The following is a 25469-nucleotide window of genomic DNA, read 5'->3' as shown; positions in this document are numbered from 1 at the left end:
ACAACCAGACGATGTATGACTACGCCGTGAACTACTTTATCGGCGGCGATGGCATGGGCGCCATGCCAAATTTCATAATCGCCAATCATACCGAAGATGGGTCGGGCAAAATTCTGGCCCAGAGTCGAGAGGCTGGGCGAGACCAGGGACACGCGACGCTTGATATCGCTCTTTTGGGGGTGGTCCTTCAGCAAGGATACAACCAAGGGAACGATCTCTTCGAGATCATGTCGAACAGTGGTCTAGCGGCGTGAGTATTCTCTACGTTTCATCCCATGAGCTGCGTTTCCTTTCGTGGTGTCTATGCATCAACGACGCATATGTTGTCAGGTCGGAGTATGTCGCGAAGTACAATGTGAATGAAGACGTGCCCTTCACAGAGTACGACAATCCTGATCAGGGTACCATGACCGAGATCTCCTCAGCGTCTCGAGGCAACGTGCGAGCCGGGTTCGAACTCCTGTACCAGACATTACAATGACCTTCGAGGCCTCGACTCATCCTGGACGAAAGCATATGTCGACTACGCCAACAACGGAACCGGTGTGGTTGAGGGAGGCGGTGGCAACTACGGGAGCAACAGTGGTGGATATGATTACCTTGGTTTCGGAACTCTCATGTATCGTCTGACCTCTTAGCCACGATTATTGCTTTGCAGATTAGGGACACCAATTGTTGGCATTACTGTCGCTTCCACCGGATCTGATCAGAGAACAATGGCAATTCAAGATATGATCGGTCAAGAAAGATATCTGCGCCTCGTATATCCCTTTGGCATGGCCCCTCCTTCCAACCTTTGCAAGACTTCCATCTCGTCAAGTTGTCCCCACCTACAGAAGCAGAGATCATCGATGACCATTGAAAGAGGTTAGAGATGGACTCTAACCGCTGCTTGGTCCGTACTGGACTGAGTGACCGCCGGGAAGCTCGGTGAGCCCTAGACAGAGCGCAGTAGGTCAGCAGCTGCCATCATGTCAGAAACAGTGGATTACGCAACGTACATCCATCAATATTCTCATCTACCACGGCCGCCTGCTTGCACTGATTCATGGCGGCGGTGGACTGGCTCTTTGCCCCCGCACAGTTCACCACGCAGGGCGTGTCCAGGATCTTCTGCAGGGCGTCGCCCTTCCAGCCAAAGACGTAGTCGGCATGGTTCCCGTACCCGGTGGCGTCCCCAAACGACCACACGAAGGGCTGGCTGCCGTCCGCGGGCCAGTCGGCCTTGTTGTTGAACTTGCTCGTGTCCCAGACGACCTCGAAGAGGACCTGCGCCATGCGCACGGGGTGGCTGGCCGGACAGGGCCCGCCGCTCTCGAAGGTGCCGCTCTCCGGGTAGGCCATGTGCGCCATGTGGTCCGGGGAGTCCAGGTTCACGCCGTCCCAGCATGTCGGGAACCGCGCGTTGACCATGATCCCGGCGGGACAGGGCTTGGTCGGCATGCCTTGGTGTTTGTGTGTGTTAGTACCAGTGTCCATATCTGTCGAACCCACGCTCAGGGTGAAAGGGGGGCTGGGTCGGACGTACCAAGTGTCTCGGGTGCTCGTGTCCCTGAGTTCTCCATGCAGGTGTAGGTCAGCTGTCGGAATTTGAGGACTTGCTCTCTGCTGCGTGCGTTGACATCTCCGATAAACATGCGGAAGCCCTGATGGTCTCGTCAGACTGGATAAAGTCACGATATAGAGGCAGCTGAGTCCTATCCTTTTGACCTACCGGCTTGAACGACGTGACTTTGGACTTCTGGGCCGTGTCGTAGAGTGCATCCTGCATATAGTAGACGGTGATGCCGCCCTGGGCCCCATTGATCTGTGACGTCTGCGGGACGCGTTTGAACGTCCCGTTGCGTGCGCGGAAGTACAGCACCGCCGTCCAGTAGTTGGAAAAGTCCTCGCTGAAGGAGCAGGTGGTACATGTTGATTCACCAGGCAGGTCTCTTGAGGGATCCATCGAGGCATTGAATGCATTCTGTGTGTATTCTCATTAGAGAGGCAGCATTATCTCAACGCGAGAGCATCAACGTACACCACCGACGATCTGGTGAACATGGGCTGACGGAACCTGCCCAGGGTTCACCAACGGGTCGAGTCTTTGGACTACCAGTTGCGAGCATTGGAAGCGGATAAGCGCGCTGCTCAGAGTGAACAGCGCCACAAGGAAGAGTATACGACGATACATTATGTTTTTGGTGTCTTGTGCTTTTGGTTGAGCTTCAGCGAGGAACAGTTAGTATTGACGAGGCATGAGATATCAGCTACATACTCTGAGTGGACTTCTTAAATCGAAAGAGTTCCTCAAGTAACTCTGTTCTTGGAGGGTGAATGATTTTCCGGGGGCGATGGGTAATGGGTCAATGTGGTTCCTGCCTACCTTCCCCTCTAGAAGAGACCAGTGATAGCTAGCGAAGGGTGGAACAGGTGATGCTCGGAATTGTCCTATCAGTGCCAAGTAGGATGACCCGATGGACAGTATCAATTACCGTTACAACACCCATTGGTGAATCAACTACATTTGAGTGACGTGGTACAGGAATATCAATGGGTGTGGTGAACAAGAAGCTCTCATGGGGAACGAAGGGTAATTCTCCGTTTCCGTTTATAGTAAAGTGGTATGAGACAAGTCATATAAGTCGTTTATCGAGCTCTTTGCGGATCTTCACGTGCCGATCCGTAATGCTTATGGCATAAGGCCTGTTCTCATGGTACTGACGGTGAGCCAAGAATTTATTTATCGTCCAGAGTGTGATTGTAGACCACACATGAGACTGAAAGTTACGGCCCGGGAGTACTGTTGTCGATCATTTAGACCATGCATTGCAGCAATATAATACCCTTCAGAGAACTGGTACTTCTTTCGGTATCTCTTTATTCCATTTCTTTCCCCCCTTCGCTTGAGAAAATGAGCTAAAGGTCCGTGCAAGACACAATACAAAAGTCAAGCGCTGTTTTTCAACTTTATCTACCGTTCACCTGTCAGTTGAATGAGCACTATAAAGTAGATGAGCCAAGCCCATGATGAGTGGGTTGTCCAATAAAATGAAGATTCATCGACAGTAGCTGTCAAAGTAACCCTACTCTGGATCATATCTTCTAGTGCCCAACTGCCGAAAGGGGGCGCACCACCCTCCGCACCGAGGCATTTAGCCATAACTTACTACCAACGTTCCGCGCATATCTGTGTTACGGTTGATGCCAGTAGTAGCCTTGAATAAGTCCTAAATATGAGATCCCCGTGCTTCCGTTCTGCCAGGACATCAGGTCACCCTGCTTGCAACCCAGCTCAATAACAATGCGAATCCAAACTAGTCTCCTTCTTGTTTTCATCTCGTCCGCCCTGTCGGACGGCCCCTGCGACGTCAATAGCGATTCTTGCAGGTCGGTCATCAACGCCAGTGCCTGCTTCAACGAGTTCATGTCTTTTGGAAACAAGAACCAGATGCTGAATTGTCTTGCTGGTACGGATGGGACCGCTACGCCCCAACAGAAGGTAAGATAAAGGATCCAATGACTGCACATGCATTTACTAAGTTTACCTCGCAGATGTGCGCGTGCACCGGCTGCCTCGGACCGGCCATGATAAATTGGATCAATAAAAATCAGGTCTGCCCTTGAGCGATAGTGAAGCTGCTGGGGAAAGGGAGCATGATGTGTGGGTTGGACTTCATAGGAGACGAGGTATCTGTGGCAGGGTCGAATGGGACTGGCAAAGTGTGCGATGTTTGTATTCGAAGTGGGCGCGATGGCTAGAATTTGACCAATCTAATCTGCTAAGACTCCAGTATCACCAGACCATACCACAGTTCAGTATCATCGCTACTACTGTCATGAGTGAATCTTACCCTAAGACTACTCTTGTCATCGAAAACAGTGGAGAAATAGGTGAGGAAATACCGGGGATCGAATATGACTATTAATTTTTGTCCTCAGTGAGAATCAAGTAAGCTGCCCACGAGTTGGAATGAATACAATGAGCTGCAAGTCTCCGAGGAATTCATGCTCCGTCTACGTCAGAGAAACGTGAAATTTGAAATCAAGTAAGGAAGCAATATTGCGAGTACTCTGCAGAAAAGACTTGCCTGTTTCGGGATATATCTTCCAACCCTGGTTACACTACATCTCCCTGGGTGGTTAGCGTAATTCCGCCCAGCAGGCTCCAGCGGTCTATTTCAGACTGCATGTTCTAGCATCTCCTCGTACTAAATTCCATAAACCTGCTTCGTCCGCCATCTCTACTGACTCCATCCGGCCATATTTACACATCAGCACCGAGGTATTCGTTGACCGGTAGGAGTGATGGGAAATCACAACAGGGAGAGGTTCGACCTTATGAGGCTCGCCCCCGAGCTCCAGGTCAAAGTGTTCGAGGCGCTCCCCACGCCCTGGGCGGTAGTAGGCCTCCGGCTCACCTGTCGGGACCTCAACGCCCTCTTCCTCGCATATAGGACGCAGATCGAGACCGCCACCAGGGACAACCTCGTGGCCCCGTTCTACGACTACTACCGCTTCCTGGGCAGACTGCACATCCCCGAGTCCGACATCAAGCACCCGCCCGCTGAGGGCTGGCCAAACATCACGGTCGAGAACTGCTCCGGGTTTCGGGAAGTCGGCCTTTGTCGTCGATGTCTTGCGCCACCTGCCGTACATCGCCGACCATGGCGAGTTCGAGAGGAACATCAGCAACACCGACTTCAAATCCAACGTCATCGACTACTCCAAAACCACACGCAAAGACTTTGGAGGCGGCTCTATCAAGTCTGGAGAGATAACGCACGAAGCCGAAGGCCCGGTCAGCAGGCACAAGGTGGTCATCGCCGAGGGTTACGAGAGCGGCGGGATCGACCTGATCCTTGACACGAGGACTGGGGAGATCTTCGAAGAGATCATCAGGATCGGCCCTGGTGAGAACCTGCCCGTTCGGGAGTACTTCGAACTGAAGATGAAGCAGTGCAGGGAGCTAAAGACGGTGTTCGCCCCGGGGGAGGATGCCCACTGGGGAGGGTTCGGGAACGAAGAAGGGCCATATGACGCCGCGGCGATGGAGGAGGCTGGAGAGCCAAGCTGTCCTGACGATTACTTTGCTTTGGAGGGACAAATTCAAGATCTGAAATGGGTGTGCCATCTCTATAGAAAGTACGGTTGGCCTGGAGAGGGCTGGCGGAAAGAAGAAGGCTTGAAAGCGATCGCGGAGTACGTGGCAAGAAGAACCGCCGAAGAAAGAGTAAGGCACGAAGAAGTGGACAGAAGGAAACGCGAAGAGGAAAGAAGAAACGCTGAGGCGAATCTATGATTGCCTGGTCGATGGCTTTTGGTTTCCCGTCGACTATAACCCCTCAAGATGCGATAACGAGGGACTCAGGATTAGACTGATAGGACGTATAATGTGAAAAACTTCTTGACCTCACGGCCTGTACTCGCTCGTCGGCCTGAGCCCCAAGCCAGACTTCTCATAAATCATATCCAACGCCCTCATCTGCCCGATGCTGTTCTCATTCTCGATGAAGTCCCCATTACCTTCACGACCCCGGATCCGGTTCACAAACTGCTCCAGCTCGTGGCGGTACGTCAACCAGTAGGTCTCGCCCGGCTCGTCGACGCCCATCTCCTTGAACGTGTACGCCTTCTTGGTCTCCTTCTTGGTATACTTGCGCACCACCTCGCCGGAGCCCTTCTTCGTTACGACGAAGTCATCCTCGATTTCGATACGGTGGTAGACGGGCGCGAACATGAAGTTGACAAAGACAACCTTGCGCGTCCGCCTGGCCTCATTGCCCTCCTCGGAGCCCGCCTCGACCACAGCCCGGTGTTGCACCGTGACGGTCGGCCACGACAGGCTGAAGTTCGACCCGCGCAGCCCTCCCTCGATCTCGCCGATGACGTCCCCGGGGAACTGAAACTGCGCCCGGAAAGTGTCGTCGCACCTCTCACGCGGCGGCGGCCTGCGCTTCAGGTCCGCCTCCACACAGGCCTCGGGCTCCACGCCGAGCGTCTTGCGCAGGGCCATGACGGTGTACGTGCCGACGTCCATGGCCGACCCGCCGGCGAGGTCGTAGTCGAAGCGGATGTCGTCGTCCTTGGCGACGAACGACGGAATAACGGCGCGGGCGCGGACGTGGGCCACGCTGGGGCGGTCGACGGCGGACAGGAACAGCCGCCAGGCCGGGACGAAGAAGGCGTGGAAGGCCTCCATCAGCACGGGGGCTGGACGGCCCTGCTGCTGTGGGTTCAGGAGCAGGGGCGAGTGGAAGAGAAGCTCGGCCTCCTCGGCGTTGGAGGTGCTGGGCTTCTCGAGCAGGACGTGCTTGCCTGCGGCCAGGGCCTTGAGCGCCCACTCGAAGTGCAACCCATTGGGAGTGGGGATGTAGACCGCATCGATGGCTGGGTCGTCCAGGATTGCTGGGGTGGTGTCAGCATATGGAATCTGAGTGGGTGGGCAAGGGAGAATGGGAGCTCCTTCAACCTTGGTAGCTGTCCCTGACCTCAGGGATGCCGTGGCTCTTGGCGTAGGCGACGGCCCTCGCCTTGTCCCGGGCCGCAACAGCGTAGACGATCACCTCGGGATGGCTCTTGGCCGGGGTAATGAAGCCCATGTCTGCGATGTTGGCCGCCCCCAGGATGCCAAACTTGATGGCATCGTCCTGCTTGGGTGCCACGGGTGGCCTGAAGATGAGCCAGTTGCGGCGCAGAGCACCCAGGAATGAGGCCATTTGAACCAGGATGTGCCGGCTGCAGGCGGTGGGGGTGCCTGCAGTGAAAGGCTTATGAGTTTCGATGAGATGAACGTGAAAAGAGGCGATCAGTCTCAGTTGGTGAGTTCCATATGTCGAGGGGTAGACGTCCCAGGGCGGAATGTCCGTGCTGAAGTACATGCATGTTACGTGCGGCACACCACCTCATCATGACCCCCTTGCTGCGGCAGCGGCCCATCCGGTTCCTCCGCATTCAGACTGCCCGGATTCCGGATTTTGTGACCAACCCATTTATATCCTATCTCCATGCAGATGAACTGCTGATCGTCTCGGGTTGACCCGACGCCGTGTGAGCAGAGTCTTATCTACACTGGTCGTTGTTTGCTGGGCCACAGCTGACGAGGATACATGTGACAGTGTACATGCACGAGGAAGGTGCGACTTTGGTGGGGCCAAGGGAGAGAGACTGGGCAGTTGCATGTGGTACAAGGCGTTTCGACGACAACAGCTCACAACATATAAACGGGTATTACAAAATCTATACACGCCAATCTTGTTACAGCGACTATTTCGTCTGGCCAAGCCAGCACTGGTACAGCCCTGGGACCGCAGCTTCGCTCAGCTGTCGACCCAGCACTTACTTGGTGGGAATGGTGCCCGCCTTACCACCCGACGCCTCAAAATTATTAACAATGGCCTCATCCTTGACCAGCTGCCACACATCCTCAATGGCCTTAACAACCTCAGGCTTGAGCGGGCCCCTCCTGATCCCCTCGACCGTCTGCGTGATCTGCTCAGGCTTGCTCGCCCCAACGATAACAACATCGCCCAGGTCCTGCTTCAGCGCCGAGTGGTAGTACACCCAGCGGTACGCCACCTCGGCCCGCGGCACGCCCTGCAGCTCCGCGATCCCCTCCCAGCGGCCCAGGCCCTCGAGCAGCTTGGGCTTGTTGTACATGTCGTGGTACATCTTGACGACAGAGCTCCCGCCTTCAGTCCGGAACCGCCCGCCCGCGGTGCCCTGCTCCAGCGCGGCCTTCGTCTTGGTCAGGAACCCGCCCGCCACGGGCGAGTACGCGTAGAAGGCGATGCCCAGCTCGCGCAGCACGGGGAACAGCGTGGTGTCGATGTGCCGCGACACCGCGTTGTAGTTGCCCTGGTACACGGTGGGGAGCACGAACCCCTTTGCTTTCGCGTACGAGTGCAGCGCCCGCGTCTCCTCTGGCGTGAAGTTGCTCACGCCGAGCCGCCTGAACTTGCCCTCCTTGTGCAGCGCGTCGACCTGCGGCACCCACTCGTCCAGGGGCAGCTCGCGGTCCGGGCCGTGGATGTACAGGATGCCCACCTGCTTGGTCTTGAGCTTGTCGAGCGAGGCGTTGAAGCGGCTGGTGATCTCCTTCAGGGACCCTGGCCGCCAGCCGCCGGGGTTCTTGGTCGAGATGATGAAGCTGTCGGCGGCGCCCACGGAGCCCAGGTCGACCTCGTTGTTGCCGTACATCTCGGCCGTGTCGATCTCCTTGATGCCCGCCGCCTTGGTCGCGTCAAGGGCGGTCTGCAGCTTCTCGGCGCCGGGGAAGGCGGCGGTTCCGATGGCAAGCTTCAGGTCGGAGCCGGACATGGTGACTGACGATGTGTGTTGTGTGGGTGTGTGATGTGTTGAAGCGGTTGGAGAGGGGCGAGATGTTTCAATGTTGTGTGGGTGGGATTATTCTACTGTCGTGCCTTTTGGGGTGCAGAGGTCTGTGGCAGATGTTCTACTTCAGTCTTGGGGAGGAACGAGGAAGACGGAGCTACTTTATACTCCTGCCAATCAACAAGGAGCAGTGGGCTGAAGCAACTGGCTAATAACCACGATCGCCTGTGGATTCCATCAAGGTCGAGATCCGTTTATTAAGCAGGTAAGCACATGCGTCCAACGGCCACCCCACCAGCCAGTCTTTGGCCCGGCGGAGACGCTCAGACGGAGCAGCACGTCACCACACAGTGTTTGAGGTGATGCACCCATGCACCCCTGCGGCCGCCTACGAGAGACGCGTCTGGTTCAGAGTATGTCCCGACTGTTTTAAGACGGAAATGGAAACAGCCGATCTCCTCCTAGCAAAAGGACAAGCAAAAGGGCAACAGGCACTGTCTCATGGTGCTTGATCGTGCATGCAGTTGGTTACGACTAACCTGGATGATGAATTCCACCCTCCCCGGTAAAGAAAATCTCTGGCGTATCCCATAATGACTAGCAATCCCACTGCTAAGAAATTAATATTTCTAAATAACTTTATTACTCTTAAAATAAAGATTTACTTTAAGTTGGCAATTAAATTTTAAAAAGGTTAATTAAGGTAAGAATAAATGATATTAATAAGCACCGCTAAGCATTACTTAAGGCCCAACCCAATATTCTTTATATTTCTTAAAAATAAGCGAGATGTGTTTTTTTGGAGATGATTTTAAAGTTAAAGGAGCTAAGACTTCTGAGTGGGACCGCTAGCCGTTCTGGGATACGCTAGCAGATTCTCTTTACCTGTCACGACTCACGAGAGGGAATACAGAGACAAGGCAGCTGTCCTTAATACGTCAATTCAAAGCAAGACGGCGCTACCTTCTATGTAAGGAAGAGGGTTGGTGGAAATTGTAGGCAAGGGGTTTTATGCCTAAGGGGTGTGGGGCCTAGAGCCTCAGTGAATGCTAGCAGTCAATGGGGCCCAGTCACACACATACTCACATTACCGGGGAGGGTGGAATTCATCATTCCGACGACTAACACGGCAGATAGGCTGCAGCTTACAAATTCACATTTCGGTGCCGACGCCGCCTCCGTCCTGCGACAGACACCCGGCTGATCAAAGCCCCAGGCTACCTGCGGGGGAGAGGGGGGGGGGGGGGAGTTCCCCATTGCCAAGGATCAAATGTGGCCGACCGGTGCATCAGACGTGCCGTCAATTGGTATGCGACATATGGGATCTCCCGGAAGGACAAGGAAGGCGGGAGAGATGCGACATCGTGGGAGTGACAAAAACTGAAAAGAGCACATGCACAGATAGGTACGACCACACACTGCCTCAATTGGTAAGTCATCAACATTTTACATACGCGATATCAGCTGACGGCGCGCTGGATGGACCGGCCGGTCTGAGCTGCATTCTTGTGCTCCCTGTAATTGGTAAGTGGAGCAACATCATGATTCACTCGGCGTACGGACCAGCAGACCGGGTCTCAAGCAACAAACAATCTTCGTCATGCTCGTCATCTTTGATTTCTTACGAGAAAAGCCTAGCACAAAACAGAAATACTGCAAAAACGCTGCCCTGCCTCCAACATCCCTGTTCGCGAGAGGCCAGCCATTCTAACGCCACAGACGCCCATGCCGGTGCCATTCGGTGCCAGTCCAACAGACAATAGACGAACCTCCTTCCTGTTGCACTGGGCACACCCTCATGATCGTAAATAAGCAACCCTCTGCTGACATTAAGCCCTCTCCTGATGTATCGTGGCCTTGCGATAGAGACTCGACTTCAAGCCCTTCACACGGCCAAAGTGCAGCTCCCGGCCAAACCTTGAGGGTTTCTCAGTCGGAACCTCTTGATTCGGTCCCGTATCAACTCCTGCAGGTCGGTGGACAACCGGTACCTGGTGGAAGGACGCTAGTCCTCGGCTGGCTCCTCCGCCGCCTCAGCTGGCTTCTCTGCGCTCTCGGCCTTCGGGGACGCTGCCTTAACCTCCGTCGCGGCATCATCCGTCTTCTCCACTGGTTTGGCCGGAGACGCTGGCTTCTCTGCAGGCTCCTGGGGCTCAGCCGCTGCGGCTGGCGACTTGGACTTGGCAGCATCCTGTGCCTCCGCGGCAGGCGGTTCTACGGGCTCGTCGGTCTTGGCCGGCTCATCTGCAGCCTTTTCGCTTGGTTCCGCGTCGGTGGTGGCCGGGTCTGCGCCTGCCGCTGATGGCTGGGCCTCCGCCTCTTCCTGCTTGATAGCCGGAGTCTCGGTGGGCTCAACGGCCTCAGACACAGGAGGAGCAGCCGTGGCCTCAGGCTCGGCCATGTCGACGTCGCCATCTTCGTCCACCTGCATCGTTGCCTCTGCAGCTGGTGGTGCCGGCTCGGGCTCGGCCTCCTTCACCGCCACTGGCTCCTCCAGCTCTGGGGCTGCCGCTTCCGCTTCGGCCTCGACGTCTTCCATGGTCTCGTCGCCCTCGGCGTTTTCCGCCTCGTCTGCTGTTGGAGGCGCGGGTGATGCTGCCCTGGAGACGACAGGAGACGGCTGGCGGCTTTCGTCCTCGGGGGCGTGGGGGTTCTTGTAATCCATGATACCCTTGCGCTTGCCATTCGTCTGGTATACGCCGTTGGCCTCGGCCATTTCCTCGTCATCACTCTCCTCGAATTCGTCGTCGCGAGTGATTTTCTGCTCCCACCGTCGTTGAGTCATACGCACGTCCTTGTTGCGGTCCTCGTCCAAGTCGTCGAGCTCGGCGTCATCCTCGTCCGTCATGCCACCGAGACTCTGGCGGGGAACATCTTGCATTTGGACGGACGGCGCACCGGTCTTCTTGAGGTTTTCGATGACGGCATTCTTGATCTTCTCAAGGTACTCGGTGCTGTTGGCATTCTCCATGTTCGATGGGCGCACATTAAGTTCATAATCAGGACCGTAATACTGAACCCAAAGTTAGCACGTGAGATCTAGGCGGCATGATTGTGGCATTCGGACTTACTTCGTAGTATTCATTGTACGGCAGGACCGGGTCCATCTCCACTCCCACCAATCGACCAGTCTCGTATGCCCAGGTCCTGGCCACATTGCGCATCGTGTAGCCACCGCCACCAAGGACGAGAGTAGGCAGGTTGAAGCTGCGGACAAAGTTCACGCAGTTAGCGTGGCCACGCATGCTCAGGTTGAAACATCCCAGGCGATCGCCCGAGAGACTGTCTCCGCCACACTGTAGGACTACGGCTTCAGGCTGGTAGTAGTCCATCACGGCCTGGATGACGGGTTGGAAAATGGTCTTGTACGTGTCGTCGGTAATTCCATCGCGCAGCGGGAAGTTAACTGCGTAGTTCTTGCCGACACCTATGCCGACATCCCGTAGCTCGCCGGTCCCGGGGAAGTACTCTCCGTACTTGTGGAAAGAACAGGTCATAACACGGTCGGTAGTGTAGAAAGCCTCCTCAACACCGTCGCCGTGGTGGACATCAATGTCGATGTACAGAACACGCTTCTTGTATCGAAGGAGTTCGAGAATCGCAAGGACAATATCTGCAATAGACCCACTTAGTACAAAAAAGTCATTGCCTCCCGTGTCTAGGGACACAACACATACCGTTGACGTAACAAAACCCACTGGCTTCGCTCTTTTTTGCGTGGTGCAATCCACCAGCCCAATTGATGGCAATGTCGCACTTTTGACGGTTGAGACGAGCTGCGCCCTCCATTGAACCGCCAGCGCTGATACCACAGAACTCGAACAGGCCGTCAAACACAGGGCAATCATCACCGACGTTGTACTTAGTCTGCTCGCGCATGTAGCTGTCCATGTTGTCTGGGGTGACTCGCCGGAGGAAATCGATGTACTCGTCTGTGTGGAACTGGGTCATCTCGTTCACCACGGCTGGCTTGGCCCGCTGCACGAAAATCGCATCAGTCTTCTATTCTCAAGAGGGACACTTCAATTCCAGGGTTATGGGTCAGGGGAGCAGAGAGCCGGCGACTGACATAGACTTCCAAATACTTGTAGACATTGTAGTTCATAACCAGGCTGTGTGCCAATCGAATTCTGTGTGGCTTCATGGGGTGCCCAGTGACATATGCATAGTTGCCAATATCCGAGTCGTAAAAGTAGGCAACCTTCTTCTTGCTGGTGTTCAGCTTGGAGAACAGGGGCCGCGACCGATCGACTCCAGCTGGGTCGGTCGCCATACGGGAGCAGCAGGACGGACCGCTCTGCGCGATCCAGGAACTGTGGGTGTTGTGGAATATTTTGTACGGCTTCTCGAAATAGTCGAATTAGATTGACGTCAATTAGGGAGACCAACAGCTGGATTACTGACGAGTCCCCAGGGAGGCTTGCGAATGGTTGGTGGGTGTTACAAGGAGGGAGAGTTTAGAACCGGGATAAGAAAAGGCGATGGCTGCCACGAAGTGACGAAGTTGGGAGAGCTTCCTTCCTTCCTTTTTGCCTGCCGTGCAGCTGCTTCGACACTTCGGGCAAGGGACCTTGCGTCGGCAGCGAAGCTCGGACCCCTGTCAATGATGATGTACTAGCCGTCGCGATCGCCATCTGATTGGTGAGTCGGGCGAGAATGGGCCAACCGCCGACAGACGTCCCACGAAATGGCAGCTGGCGCCGGCTGGCGGGATTGTTGAGTCTACTGCGGTGAGGGATCTGGGTACTTGGGTACCTCGGTACCTAGGTACCCATGGGTGGATGGAGCTGCTGCTCGGGCTCCAGGCTGCTCGAGCTGTCGTCAACTTGAATCAGATCCGTCCATCGCAAACCACCTCCCACCCCCAAGCCGCATCTCGGGTTGTTGACTTCTCTCCCAACACAGCAGCACGTCATTCCCACCGTTTCCACGCGAATCACCCTTTCTGCAACACGCTCCCGCCTTGTTCTCGACATTAACCCTCAATACCCGATCTCGCAAGCAGTATGGACCAGTTCAGAGGACTGTTGAGTGGCGCCCGCGGCCAGCTGGGCGGCGCTCAGCCCGGATCGGTACGTCGCCCAGGACTCGTCTTCTTGAGAGATGCCATTCCACATAACCTCGCTCGCGATTCATCTGCTGACTGGACGCCTCTCCGGTAGGACAACTCTACCCTGATCGATAACTCCGAGACCGTCTACATTTCCTCCCTCGCCCTCCTGAAGATGCTGCGACATGGCCGGGCAGGTGTACCGATGGAAGTCATGGGTCTGATGCTGGGAGAGTTCGTCGACGACTTCACTGTCCGCGTCGTGGATGTGTTTGCCATGCCACAAAGCGGTACAGGCGTCAGCGTCGAGGCCGTCGACCCTGTGTTCCAGATGAAGATGATGGAGATGCTGCGGCAAACAGGAAGGTAGGCAGCGAAGCCTTGTCGCGTTTGTGCCGTGTTCGAGAGCTAGGATGCTGATGACAATCTTTCACATAGGCCAGAGTCCGTCGTTGGATGGTACCACTCCCATCCTGGTTTCGGCTGCTGGCTGTCCAGCGTCGACATCAACACCCAACAGAGCTTCGAGCAGCTTACCCCACGAGCCGTCGCCGTCGTCGTCGATCCCATCCAGTCCGTCAAGGGCAAAGTCGTCATTGACGCATTCCGGCTGATCAACCCTCAGTCGCTCATGCTCGGCCAGGAGCCCCGCCAGAGCACATCGAACTTGGGTCACCTGAACAAGCCCTCTATCCAAGCGCTTATTCACGGCCTAAACCGACACTACTACTCTATCGGCATCAACTACCGCAAGACCGCGCTCGAGGAGAACATGCTGATGAACCTACACAAGCACCCTTGGACCGAGGCGCTGCAGATGGATGACTTCCGGATAGAGGCGGACCACAACAAGGAGAGGTTGGAGAGGCTGGTCAGCCTGGCGGACGGCTACGAGAAGCGCGTTAAGGAGGAGACGGAACTCACGAAAGACCAGCTCAAGACCCGTTATGTCGGCAAGCTGGACCCCAAGAAGCACTTGGAGGATGTCGGCCAGCAGCTCATCGAGGACAACATTGTTGCTGTATCCAAGCAGATGATCGACAAGGAAGCAACCATGCCCAAGAAGGACAGCGCAGGCGGCTCGAAAGATGCTGCGAACGGCGGGGAGATGGATATTGACAGCTGATCGCCAAGCCCTAGGGCGCTGGAATGACACGATTCATGGTATACCATAATGGCATTGTACGACTATCTATGGCGTTAGACTTGGCATCCGGCTTGGAGGGGGCACAAGGTAGATAGGTAGACGTGTATTTCAAAATCGTCTGGCCCAACTTGCGTCCCGCAAGTCCGCAACCCTCGCCTTCAGTTCTGACAGTCCGCACCTGACTTATACGATCGCTTGTTGGCAGTTAAACAGGCGGACTCCTGTAAGCTCATCATCCTGTCGCAGTTCCCCTTCGTGTGTTGATTTGTCTCTAGTGTTGCTGTTCCTTCGGCCACGGAGCGTCTGGCTTGTCTCACTGTCTTTGTGACTAACAAAGACGTGTGCCGTGGTTTCCAAAGAGTCAGAAAGCTTCACTGTGTGACATGTGGACAATTCCCTTCTCCCCCAGCCGACGAGTCTGTTTCCTTTTTGTCTCTGAGCCGTAGTCACGGCGAAACAATGTCGGGCTCCGAAACAACACCATTGTTCTGAGCAAGGCTCTTATGATCCTCACCCGCGTTCCTTTCTGCTGAGGATATCATGGACTTCAACATCTCTCGCTCTTAAAACAGGTTCACATTCCCCCATGTCTCGAATGATACTCTCTGCAATCATTGACACATCACTCCTCGCTTCCACACAGTATAGCCAAAGCAAGCCAAGAAGGGCCGGACCCAAGAAAGGCCTTGCTGTTCGGTTATCCCAAAAATATTCTTTAAAAAAGAAGTGCAAAGGAAGAAATGGAGGATTGTCCCACCAAATTTGTTGATTTCCTCGACTGCTGCCTCGGCCGCCGAAAGAAAGAAGAGACCATCGAACTAACACCGCAGAGCAACACATACGGGCAAAAGCTGATGGAGACTCTGGACAACAAAGGGAGACGGAACGGGGCGAAGCCAGCGAAGGCCGACATCTCTAAGCCTCTACCCATGAACCCACCAGGTAGGGCCTCTCTTGACTTGGGCAAAGCCCGCCGCCCATCTGCAGACCTGAGTGACCTTGTAGGAAGCGACGGCGAAGACACACCCGCCCCACACAACTACGACCGCGCCTGGTACGAAATGCTGAGCAGCCTCCACAGTGCGCTCAAGCACACGCGGTACTCGATCAGCGGCAGGATGGGCATGTCGGTCTGGGGCTGTGCCAACGGCGCCAAGACCGGCCTGTCCGTCGTGTGCCCCATCGAGTCCCGCGAGGCCGTCAGGATCTGGTGCATCAGCACGAGCGGCCGCTTCAGCATCACCGAGGCCGAGCCCGACATCCTCACCTTCCAGTCGCCCGGCACCCCCCAGAGCCCGTCCCGCACCTGGCGAATTAGGATACGCTGGCTGCGCGAGGCGACGTTCGAGGCCATGCCCAAGGTCGAGATGGCGCTGCGGTACGACGACGGCAACCCCTACGCGGGCGAGCAGGTCGCCGAGGTCAACGTGCTGACGCTGCCGGCCCTGCTGGACAACTGCGCGGGCGCGTGGGCCGACCACCTGCGCAGGCACGGCGAGGACGACAGCCGCCTCCGGGGAATCGAGGACGACGTCTTCTCTATTCTTGAGCGCATCATGGACCTTAACTTCGCCGAGGAGGGGACCGGCCCGTTGACAGAGTATGAGTGCAGGCACGTCACCAGGACTGCCTTCTGGACTCCATTCACGAAGAAGCACCCAGACTCCCCCGCCATGTTCGCCCTGTGCGGCCTTCCGATGCCGCAGCCGAAGCCGATCGCGACAACCCAGCCTGGCCCCAACGCAGACATGGTCTACTCGGCCGACGGCCGCTTCACAAACCCCCGCCCCGCTCCTCCTCCTCCGGTCCCACCCAAGGACAATGGCCGCGACCTCACCTCCAACGTGAAGCGCAAGCCTGAGGCGGAGGCTGAGCCTGCGCCCCGCCGCCGCGTCTCGTTCATGGACCTGTTCAATTCTCCCGGTCGCAAGGATGCCAAGGCAGCGCACGCGGAGCGCGAGAGGCGGCACACCGAGGACGCGAGGAGGCTCGAGGAGGAGGTGCGCCGCGGAGCGCGCAGGCTGGACGAGAGGGAGAGCGAGCGGAGGAGTCGCAGGGAGGGGCAGACGACCTCCCGTCACGGGAAGGGGAAGGAGAGCGAGAGCCGCCGGCGAGAGGGTGGGAGTAGCAAAGACAGCCCGCGTCTGAAGGAGGCGCCGTCCAGGCCCAAGGAGCACCGGGACCGGGACCACCACCGCAGGGACAGCACCCCGCGGTCGTCGGTGTCCTCTTCTTCTCGGCGGCCCAGCTCCAGGTCCAGCAGTGCTCGTGACGGCACCAAGGTGAGTGCCTTCGACCCGTCGGCCCTGGAGCGGACTGCCTCCGGCAATGGGCGTATTCCCCGGCGCGGGCACTTCGCTGATCTGTTTATTGAAGACGATGGGGAAGCTTTGTAAAGAGATGGTGCTGAGGTGCGGAAAATTGCTTGATACAACAGCACAATTTGTTGCTGTTCACAGTGGGGCATAGCTGCCTCCCCTACCTTTTCCTTTGTCTTTTTTTCGGTCGTCCATTCCGGACTAAATAAATAGGTAAGTGGGTAATTTGTAACGGTTTCCTCTCACATGACTCTTATTATAGTGTGCGTGGCGCCGTTTTTGACATTCAAGTATCCTCTTTGAATGGTTTCCGTCGGCTGCTCAAGCGAGCGAGCGTCTCTATAGAGAATGTACTAATTTATATTACTTCACCCTTGTGACCATCCCCGTCCCCAGGCCACTTTTGGTCCATGTGTCTCCATGTGTCCAGACCATCGAGGAAGTGCGTCGCCGTATGTTTATGAACACTCCTGAGCTTGTTCTTCCTTCGGAACTCCTCTGCGGCTCTTTCTGCAATCACCAGCCAATTCTGTCTTATATCAATCTTAGATGTCTGAGAAAAATAGAAAACATCAGTCCGGAACTTACCAAGGAGATAAATCCTGGCTGCCCTCTGATCTTCTCTTTTCCTTCTTCTCCTTCCGCAACTGCTTCATGCTTTTTTGAGAGTCCGTCTTAGGCTTGGGCGCCTTGGCCTTCTTCTTCTGATTTTTGCTGTCGTCGTCGTCCTCCTCCTCCTCTTTCGTTTTCTGCGCGGCAGCACGCTCCTCCTTCTCCTGTCTCTGCTTGGCATGGGCACACTTGACACACCCCGTGAGGGCCGAGTGAAAGCTTCCGGGGTGGATGTCGCAGTCGACGTAGTGTCCGGCAGCAATGCAGTGCTTGTTGCCGACACGGCCGCACTTGGGGCTGGCGGGATAGATTCAGCATGGTGTTCGAGCTTTCCAGGAAGATGAATCCGTCCCAAGGCTTACCAATGATGAGACGAAAAGGCAGGCATTTTAATCGCTTCGATGATTCTTGCAGAGAACTTCTAGAAGACGTGGTTTTGATATGGCGAACAAGTCTTCTCAAGGGGGCTGTTGACTGTTTGATTGATTGACGTTGCTTTGAGACTTGAATGTAGTGACCAGGAATGTCAGAGGGTGTAGAACTGTAATGGTTTGGGTAGACCAGACGTACTTGGTTGGTGTAGAGGAAGAAGGTTCCAGACCGCCGCAGCTGGGGTGTCCCAGACTTTTATTTGTGGACGAGTGACACTCTTCACAGAGATCATTCACTGTCAATTCGCTTTTGAGTAAAGCAGGTGGTTATGGGCGTTTGTTGGAAGTGATTGGTACGTGCGACTGTGCCAGTGAGTCTTGAGGGTGGCAGGCACTTCAAGTGAAGTGTGCCGGAGGCCAATCTCCTGGAGGGGAACGAGTTCCCACCTCTGCATTGCACTGGATTTTACGTAGTCGGTTTACTTAGGGCCGTTTGGATTGACGATAATCACAGTGGGCGTCGACGTTTGCGTTCAGAGTTGTCGAGCTTATTCACTCTATTCGTTGGCTCGACGAAGCACCATGTGCACTAGCACACGGGTATTCATTTAATTTCTATGCGTTCAGCATATCTCTACATGAACTGTTCTCATGTCGACCGCGTTCGTGATGGACAATCAAACAATTGTAAGCTGCGTGAGTATTGTTATGGCAGTGTTGAGACTTCAGGGAGATGCGATGCTAACCATCAAGGAGCCTCTACAGCCAAACTCAACACCCTTGCGGGTCCATGAACCTGTTACCAACGCCGGACGTTGCATAATTTTAGGCGTGATGCGTTTGAGCCCAATATCAGTGCATCTCTTGCGCTTTCAGAGCTACTAGTACAGTGTTTGCTTGGATGGTCATATTGACGACCTTTGAAACCCCTATCGTATCTGCCGTTGGTGAACAGCTTCTGGCACATACGTTCTTCACTTGGTACGTTAGAATTGGCGTGGCACTGACATGTGGACATTCCCTCGACCTTTTAATGTTCGTCCTGTTCAGACGCAGGCCCCTACAGACAGGATTACCTTCCACGACCGTCCTGGATTCCACCTCTCTAAACGGGAATTTTGGCCCAGTCGACGGACTTCCGGGCCCTGAAATACACCATTTGCTCATTCAGGAGTCCCAATATCCACTGACTCCTACGGATCATCGACCCAAAAAGAAAATTCGAATACATAAGCAATTCGGATACCACGAGCACGTAGGCGCTGATCGCTGAATGCCGTCATGAGGTGGTGGAGTCTCTGTTCTGTTTGTCAGTAATTGTAGTACTTGGCTTAATCATGAGATGCAGCCCGCATGAATCCAGACACGGTACACAGCATACTATTTCTTGAATGACCTACCCCGCTCAGCAGACGAGCCGTCGTCGACTGGACTTTCCAGAATCTGGTTAAAGGTCTGACGAATGGTGTTTTAACTGCAAGCAAGCATAACGGCGTCCAACGTCAGCTAATCCTGTCAGCACTAAAACGGTGCGGTATTCCGCTAGGATTGGTTGTCGCTGCTTAGAGTTGGGAAGCTCCAGGATCTGCATCAGCTACCAAGATGCCACCAGATCCGTGCTTAAATCCCCTTGAGCCGGAGTTCCGAGCACTTGCGACCTACAAGAATACCTTCTGTCCCGAAATCACACTGGCTGCGACCTACGAATTTTGATAATACCCATCAAAAGACAGCCGAGGTCACAAGACCTGAGATTGAATTCAAAGCAATGTCGGAACTACTTGTTATTACCTGTCCCGGCGGCAAACAATGCGCCCACCTCATCCCCTTGCTCTATAACAAGGGCAGGTGGAAGCTCCGTCTTGCGGCCCACTCGAAAGCATCCCATGAAAAGCTCCAGTCACACTACCCTGACGCCGAGGTCGTTCAAACTGACCTCACTTCCCTGTACGATTGTCAAGGTCTTCTTGCCGGAGCCACCACCGTCTACCACGTCGGCCCGTCCTTCCACTCCCGAGAGCGCGAGATAGGGTACAACATGATCGACGCCGCGGTAGCCGAGACAAAGCGGCCCGGCAACGTGTTCAAGCACTTTGTCTTCTCGGGGGTGATGGGGACGCAGATCCGCAACCTGATGCAGCACGAGATCAAGTCCTTCGTCGAGGAGCGGCTGTACCTCAGCGTCGAGCTCAACTGGACAATCCTGCAGCCGGCAAACTTCATGAACTTCTTCCCCATAGCTCTGCTGGTAGGCCAGGAGCAGCCGGTCCTTGACAAGCTGTGGAATCCCGAGGCGGCGAATAGTATGATTGCGTTGAGCGACTTGGCGGAAGCAGCTGCGAAGGTGCTGGACGAGGGCGAGCAGCACTATTTTGCGCAGTACCAGCTGTCGTCTACTCTTCCCATGTCTGAGACGGAGGTGGCCAAGATCATCGGGAAGCATCTCGGGAAGGAGGTCCAGACCAGAGCTCCGGCATTCGAAGAGGGGGTCGGCCGTGCGTTGCACTACCTGTTTGGTGGGCTGGCTGCGGAGGGTGACCCTCGCCCGGATATCACCAGGGATGAGGCCGAGAGACTCATACTGTTCTCTAATCGCCGTGGATTGAGGGGCAGTCCCAATGTCCTGAGGTGGCTCTTAGGCAGGGAGCCAACAAGCATTGACGAATGGGTGAAGACAGAGCTGGAGGCGATCAAAAAAGAAGCTTGAGAACGAATCCTCTCAAGGCTGACTCTTTGTGTTTCAATGATGATGGTACCGGCAATCAGATCTCATATCGTCACGGGCGCTTGACGATGTACTGGGAAATTATCTTTGAATCAGTTGTTTTGAGGAATGGTACTTGCTACTCGTGCGCCCTTCTGATGACAGACATATCCCTCGTCACGGAAAACTTATGTGATACGAGTAACATGTGTTTCGATATCTCAAGCTACTTGAACAAACCCGACAGAACAGATCACGATTCGATGTAGCAGTCTTTCTAATGCACGCTTTGCTATAATGGTGCTTCAAAAGTTCTAGATTTGTGCAGGGCCAAGCATCACAGGCTAAATTCATCAGCGTGGAAGAGTACGTGATGTCTCTCCCATGCCCGCTCATTTTTAAACGCTATAGAGCACCCACTTATGCATGGATACACGTAATCCTCCGCATGCCTGTTCCGGATATGGCGTTCCACGAACGCATTGTTCTGGAAACCAAACTCAGGACTGCGCCTTCGGCAAGTGCTTACAGGGCACCGCCAACAAGTGCTTGTGTGGTTCTCTGGGTGGTAGATCCGCTTGCGCTGTTGATGCTGCCTTCTTGCATTTAAAGTAGTCGAATTGCTTTCGGTTTCAGAATCGGAAGATATGACAATTACCTCGACGTTAGGTGGAATCACCACTGGCTTCCCTGGTCCATTTTCGTCGACCTTGCGCTTCTTTCTGTCATTTTTGGCTGGCTGGCTCTCCGATGCATCTTCACTTGTGCCATCATCTCGAGCTCGCTTCTTGGACGGCGTAACCAGCACCGTCGGCGGGGGGACGTGTACTTTGCCCTCTGCCAGCTCTCTGAGCCTTTTATCTGCCTGGTCTCGCGCCTCCTCGTCGAGATTTTCATTTTGGGAAATCTGAAATAATGAGTGCGGATCGGCATCCCTATCACGGCTGTCGCTCATCTTTTTGATATCTTGAAATTTCTCTCCGCACAGAAGACATAGGTTTTCTTAGGGAGCGGAGTGTCTGGGTAGGACGATTGGGAACTTGCCGAAATTCGACAATGTCTTTGATGGGGCGAGCGGACATTAAATACGGGGCCATTGTTCCAAACCTTCCTTTCACTCGTCACTACTGGCAGAATCTGATTGTTCGAGTATAATGATTGCTTTGCCCTTTATTGTTTCATAAACGGGTCACGAGACATAAAACTTTCTTCCTAACATGTAAAGGCGAAGAAGGGATTTGCTGCCGGTCTGCGTCACTGAGCCCGTGGGATCCGCCCCGTCGCCACCCTGTAGCTTCAGTCCCATCAGTGACGCGCGGAACCCTCGAATCAGATCAATTGACTCCTCAGTCTCTTGATCTAATACGAGCCGGAATTTGGGGATTTCTGGAGTGGATTGTCACCTCAAGACCTAGTCACCACCTGGCTATGAGTGCGTATAAGTTGACATACCCACACCAGCGACTGCTCATGAGCTGGTGCGATGACATGCTTGACAAACTTAGCTTCATGAGTGAACAAACCGATTATCATTCGATTCCAAATTCCGTGGTAACTTCTTTTACACTTCCAGGTATTAAGAGCAAATACCAATCACTGCGATGATATCGTTCCCGCCTGACCATCACCAAGCACAAAAGACCAAATGCTCGATCTTCTCCTCCCAGTGTCCGCATCCAAGCTTGGTCGCCGAGCCAAAGACTGCTGCAGTAGCTTCTCGGAATTATCGATCTCGTTATGTCCGAATGTCTGCTGCATGAACATCGCGGTCAGAGCCAAGACCCTCCAACTGTTGAGTTTCGTCACGGCATTTGAGAACCACCACGAGCCCTCGGAGGCTAACGGCACGGATCCGGGACTGTTCTTCAGGGACCAGTCATACACCATCTTCGTTCGGCTCATTCTCGCCTTCTCGTAGAGCCGCAGGCGTGCATTGACTTCTTCTGGCCTTGTGCCGAGGGGAAACATCGTAGCGAGCGAGAGGGCATCTTCGACGGCCATGGAGGCTCCTTGGCCCACATCTGTGGACGAGGTGTGAGCTTCATGCAGTAGATTCGCTGGGACATATGATTCTGACGTACATGGCTGTACAATATGTGCAGCATCTCCCAGAAGAGTGGTCCTCCCCCTCACCCATGATGGTAGAGGGTCAAGATCGGATAGAGCGAAGACTCTCAAGCTTTCATCTGCCTCGCCGACGAGCTGCTGTACTTCTGGCGAGAACTTCGAGAAAGCTTGCATCAGGTTGTCCTTACTGCCATTGCTGTTCCAGGCTAAAGTTTCTGGTCAGTGCACAGCTCACCACAATGAGTTGACCAAAGAGGTGAATACTAACTGCCCTCCTCAATCACCCCAACTGCACTGCTGGGCACATATGCTAGCATGTTGTAGATTGTGTTGTTGGAGCACGGATAAGCCAGGAGCCTCCGGTCCGTATCATCCCACTGTAGCATGCAACCAGGGTTTTGTACAATATGCACAGGTCCTTTGTCGCTCAAGATTGCAGCAACCTTTTCTATTGGCATCAGCCATCGAAATGCACTGAAACCTGCTGGTTTAGGTTTTGCTCCTGGGGAGACTTCCCCTCGTGTTATAGACTGAGACTGGTCAGCAAATTGCAACCATAGGACGCAGTGGACGTACATGAACGCCGTCGGCGCCAAGCAGAACATCACCGTGAAACCGGCGGCCATCCTCCAAAGTGACTCTTGCTTCATTCACATCGATCTTGGATATCTTGCACGCCGTATGTAGTACTATCTCCTCCTGCAGTGCTCTCTCCTTCAGGAAATTGTGAAATGCATGGCGTTGGACATAGTACCATTCCTATCATCAGATGAGGAAATCAGCCTACGCTGTCCTTGGAGTCAAGATGGCGATAATGGATACTAACAGCTATCCAACCTTTGCGTTTATTCGACAGATCTGCGTGGAACAACAAGTTGCCACCCTGGTCGTGACGGATCATCTACAGATACTGGGTGAGCTTTCACTGACAAAACAGATTATTGCATCGTTCCGGTACGTAGGAATCTGTCGACGGCGAGGAGGGCAGGAGGGCACTGACATGATGAACCAAATCTGACCCACAGCTCTCCGGCAGAAGATCGAGCCAGTTCAAGAGCACAGAACAATTCGGAGACAACGTGAGGGCTGCTCCTTGCTCAGTCGCAAACTTGGACTTTTCAACGACCTGCGGCAGTCTTCAGCGCATGTCAAATCCAAGAGGGTGATTGATGGTGGATTTTGATGGCATACGACGACATGGTGCCCCTTCTTCTTGAGGGCCAAAGCAGCTGTGAGCCCGGCAATTCCTGCTCCAACAATGACAAACGACAGACTCCCAAACGGCAGATCCGGCTTCGTGGGTCTTCTTGAGTAGTAGCCCATTGTTCCGAAGAATCTTGTGAGGCAGCGACTCATGAGCCCAAGGAGGCTTCCGAATGCGTCGAGAGCGAGAGACATGTGGATGAGTACCGAGTTAGGTATTAATTGATAAACTGACAGTCAGTGTATGCGCATTACTGTTTGCGTGATACATATGCTGACCTGGCTTACTCTGAATTTGTCAATCCGAAGCGCAGTAGCCGTCATCCATTAAGAAAAGGAGCGAAGGAGCCGCAGGATCGACCGGCTCAGCCCATCCTGAATCACTTCCAACACCTGCTGCAACAACGGTGGCGGTAAGTTCATTTGCCAAGGGAAAGTACCACCACCCACCAACAAATCCGACTTTAGCTCCCGGCGCAGCAACGTCCCCACCACGTCAGTCTTAACCAGGCTTAGATAGCGTGCCAACGTCGCGGGCTGCACAAAAGAACTAGACGTTCGCGGCTTGCGAAAACAGGTTGAATGTTGGCAAGGACGCATATTGAGTGGTTCTTTGAAGCCGCCTATATCCGAGAGAGGCGGAATCGGAACTCTGCTTCAACCCGTGATAAACTCTGTGGACAGCTAAACATACTGTTTCCCCATGTCTAACTCCGACGGCCAAAACACGTTTGATGTGGCCTTGCGGGACAAAACAATGAATCTCTCGGCATTTTCCCCACGCACAATCAAGTCACTATGAGATCACGAGTTGACCAGTTCGGCTCACGAGAGACTGGCCTTAGATTTGTCGCGAGAAGACTTGAGATCCAGATCTATATGTCCAAAAAGGTTATGTACCGAGGCAATAGACGATTGGAAAGGATACGTGTGGTGTTTTGGCATCCGTACTTCCCTCTGGGTCACAGGGCCACGAGCCTAGCAATGTTGCGCAAAGTTGTGGGATGCCCGGATGCCCTTCACGAATTCACAGCCAACATAGCCAAACTCACTGCTGATCTTAAGGATGCTGGAAAGGAAAGCCATATTCGCATTCTTCTGGAATATGAAGTTCTTGGAGATTAATAACAATAGTTTCAAAGCAAATAACGAAGGGAATGCGGAATTGAGAACAGCACCAAAGTCGTAAATCTGATGTCCTGTGTATTCAGGAACAAGTGTGTGGGAAAAAGATCTTCAGATGCACCGAATATTTCCCGCTACTATACAATCATTATTTATTGCGTTTCAAAATGAATTTGTCTTCTGTTGAAATTTTGTGTGCTGATAATTCAAGTCTGTGGGCGGTCTCAGCGATGGCGTAGCGTGTGATAGCTAGCACGGCCCTAGGCTCTCCAAACCATGGTGCAAGTGGAAGCCAGCTCCATAGCTTCCAATATCTTTTTGACTAGATAGGCTCTAATGTGTAATTTCGCGATAAAACCGTGAACGTGAGAGCTTCGACTATCCGTCGGTCTTCTCGTGGTAGATTCCGCCCTCTCGCACAGCAATAGTGAGAGCACCATCGCAAAATAGGCCGGGCGTATGATCAAGAAAAGACGAGCCATTAGAGCAAGCAGATTTAGAATAATAGGAAGCGCGCACTTAGGAAGAATTCGACGTTTTAGAAACCCTCTCTATA

General features: G+C 54.1%; 11 protein-coding genes across 11 annotated transcripts; 5 read left to right on the top strand and 6 right to left on the bottom strand.

Moving 5' to 3' along the window:
- Positions 1-11: 11 nt before the first annotated feature.
- On the top strand, positions 12-638 carry INS49_003072 (uncharacterized protein; the record flags this gene model as incomplete). Its single annotated transcript, XM_043163870.1, has 3 exons — positions 12-250; positions 331-381; positions 470-638. 3 exons carry the CDS (start codon positions 12-14, stop codon positions 636-638), a joined length of 459 nt encoding a protein of 152 aa, XP_043032376.1.
- A 243-nt stretch (positions 639-881) lies between these two features.
- Positions 882-2176, bottom strand: INS49_003071 (uncharacterized protein; the record flags this gene model as incomplete). Its single annotated transcript, XM_043163869.1, has 5 exons — positions 882-937; positions 1002-1445; positions 1529-1646; positions 1715-1966; positions 2024-2176. 5 exons carry the CDS (start codon positions 2174-2176, stop codon positions 882-884), a joined length of 1023 nt encoding a protein of 340 aa, XP_043032375.1.
- A 2114-nt stretch (positions 2177-4290) lies between these two features.
- On the top strand, positions 4291-5284 carry INS49_003070 (uncharacterized protein; the record flags this gene model as incomplete). Its single annotated transcript, XM_043163868.1, has 2 exons — positions 4291-4599; positions 4658-5284. The coding sequence occupies 2 exons, from the start codon at positions 4291-4293 to the stop codon at positions 5282-5284; spliced, it is 936 nt and encodes a 311-aa protein (XP_043032374.1).
- Positions 5285-5395: 111 nt separating this feature from the next.
- Positions 5396-6701, bottom strand: INS49_003069 (uncharacterized protein; the record flags this gene model as incomplete). The annotated part of the gene is made up of 2 exons (XM_043163867.1): positions 5396-6390; positions 6455-6701. The coding sequence occupies 2 exons, from the start codon at positions 6699-6701 to the stop codon at positions 5396-5398; spliced, it is 1242 nt and encodes a 413-aa protein (XP_043032373.1).
- A 619-nt stretch (positions 6702-7320) lies between these two features.
- INS49_003068 (uncharacterized protein) lies at positions 7321-8301 on the bottom strand (the record flags this gene model as incomplete). The annotated part of the gene is made up of 1 exon (XM_043163866.1): positions 7321-8301. The coding sequence occupies one exon, from the start codon at positions 8299-8301 to the stop codon at positions 7321-7323; it is 981 nt and encodes a 326-aa protein (XP_043032372.1).
- Positions 8302-10321: 2020 nt separating this feature from the next.
- Positions 10322-12589, bottom strand: INS49_003067 (uncharacterized protein; the record flags this gene model as incomplete). The annotated part of the gene is made up of 4 exons (XM_043163865.1): positions 10322-11329; positions 11388-11929; positions 11994-12294; positions 12386-12589. The coding sequence occupies 4 exons, from the start codon at positions 12587-12589 to the stop codon at positions 10322-10324; spliced, it is 2055 nt and encodes a 684-aa protein (XP_043032371.1).
- Positions 12590-13322: 733 nt separating this feature from the next.
- INS49_003066 (uncharacterized protein) lies at positions 13323-14492 on the top strand (the record flags this gene model as incomplete). Its single annotated transcript, XM_043163864.1, has 3 exons — positions 13323-13388; positions 13479-13732; positions 13805-14492. 3 exons carry the CDS (start codon positions 13323-13325, stop codon positions 14490-14492), a joined length of 1008 nt encoding a protein of 335 aa, XP_043032370.1.
- A 761-nt stretch (positions 14493-15253) lies between these two features.
- Positions 15254-16909, top strand: INS49_003065 (uncharacterized protein; the record flags this gene model as incomplete). The annotated part of the gene is made up of 1 exon (XM_043163863.1): positions 15254-16909. The coding sequence occupies one exon, from the start codon at positions 15254-15256 to the stop codon at positions 16907-16909; it is 1656 nt and encodes a 551-aa protein (XP_043032369.1).
- Positions 16910-17415: 506 nt separating this feature from the next.
- Positions 17416-17831, bottom strand: INS49_003064 (uncharacterized protein; the record flags this gene model as incomplete). Its single annotated transcript, XM_043163862.1, has 2 exons — positions 17416-17740; positions 17806-17831. The coding sequence occupies 2 exons, from the start codon at positions 17829-17831 to the stop codon at positions 17416-17418; spliced, it is 351 nt and encodes a 116-aa protein (XP_043032368.1).
- A 1751-nt stretch (positions 17832-19582) lies between these two features.
- INS49_003063 (uncharacterized protein) lies at positions 19583-20521 on the top strand (the record flags this gene model as incomplete). The annotated part of the gene is made up of 1 exon (XM_043163861.1): positions 19583-20521. The coding sequence occupies one exon, from the start codon at positions 19583-19585 to the stop codon at positions 20519-20521; it is 939 nt and encodes a 312-aa protein (XP_043032367.1).
- A 1590-nt stretch (positions 20522-22111) lies between these two features.
- Positions 22112-23983, bottom strand: INS49_003062 (uncharacterized protein; the record flags this gene model as incomplete). The annotated part of the gene is made up of 7 exons (XM_043163860.1): positions 22112-22539; positions 22600-22791; positions 22854-23115; positions 23162-23344; positions 23412-23486; positions 23586-23711; positions 23777-23983. 7 exons carry the CDS (start codon positions 23981-23983, stop codon positions 22112-22114), a joined length of 1473 nt encoding a protein of 490 aa, XP_043032366.1.
- Positions 23984-25469: the final 1486 nt, after the last annotated feature.

The sequence above is a fragment of the Diaporthe citri genome, assembly GCF_014595645.1.
Source record: "Diaporthe citri strain NFHF-8-4 chromosome Unknown scaffold_1, whole genome shotgun sequence".
Taxonomy (NCBI): domain Eukaryota; kingdom Fungi; phylum Ascomycota; class Sordariomycetes; order Diaporthales; family Diaporthaceae; genus Diaporthe; species Diaporthe citri.
Note: the sequence above shows the minus strand (reverse complement) of the source record. Positions and strands in the feature narration are given on the sequence as shown.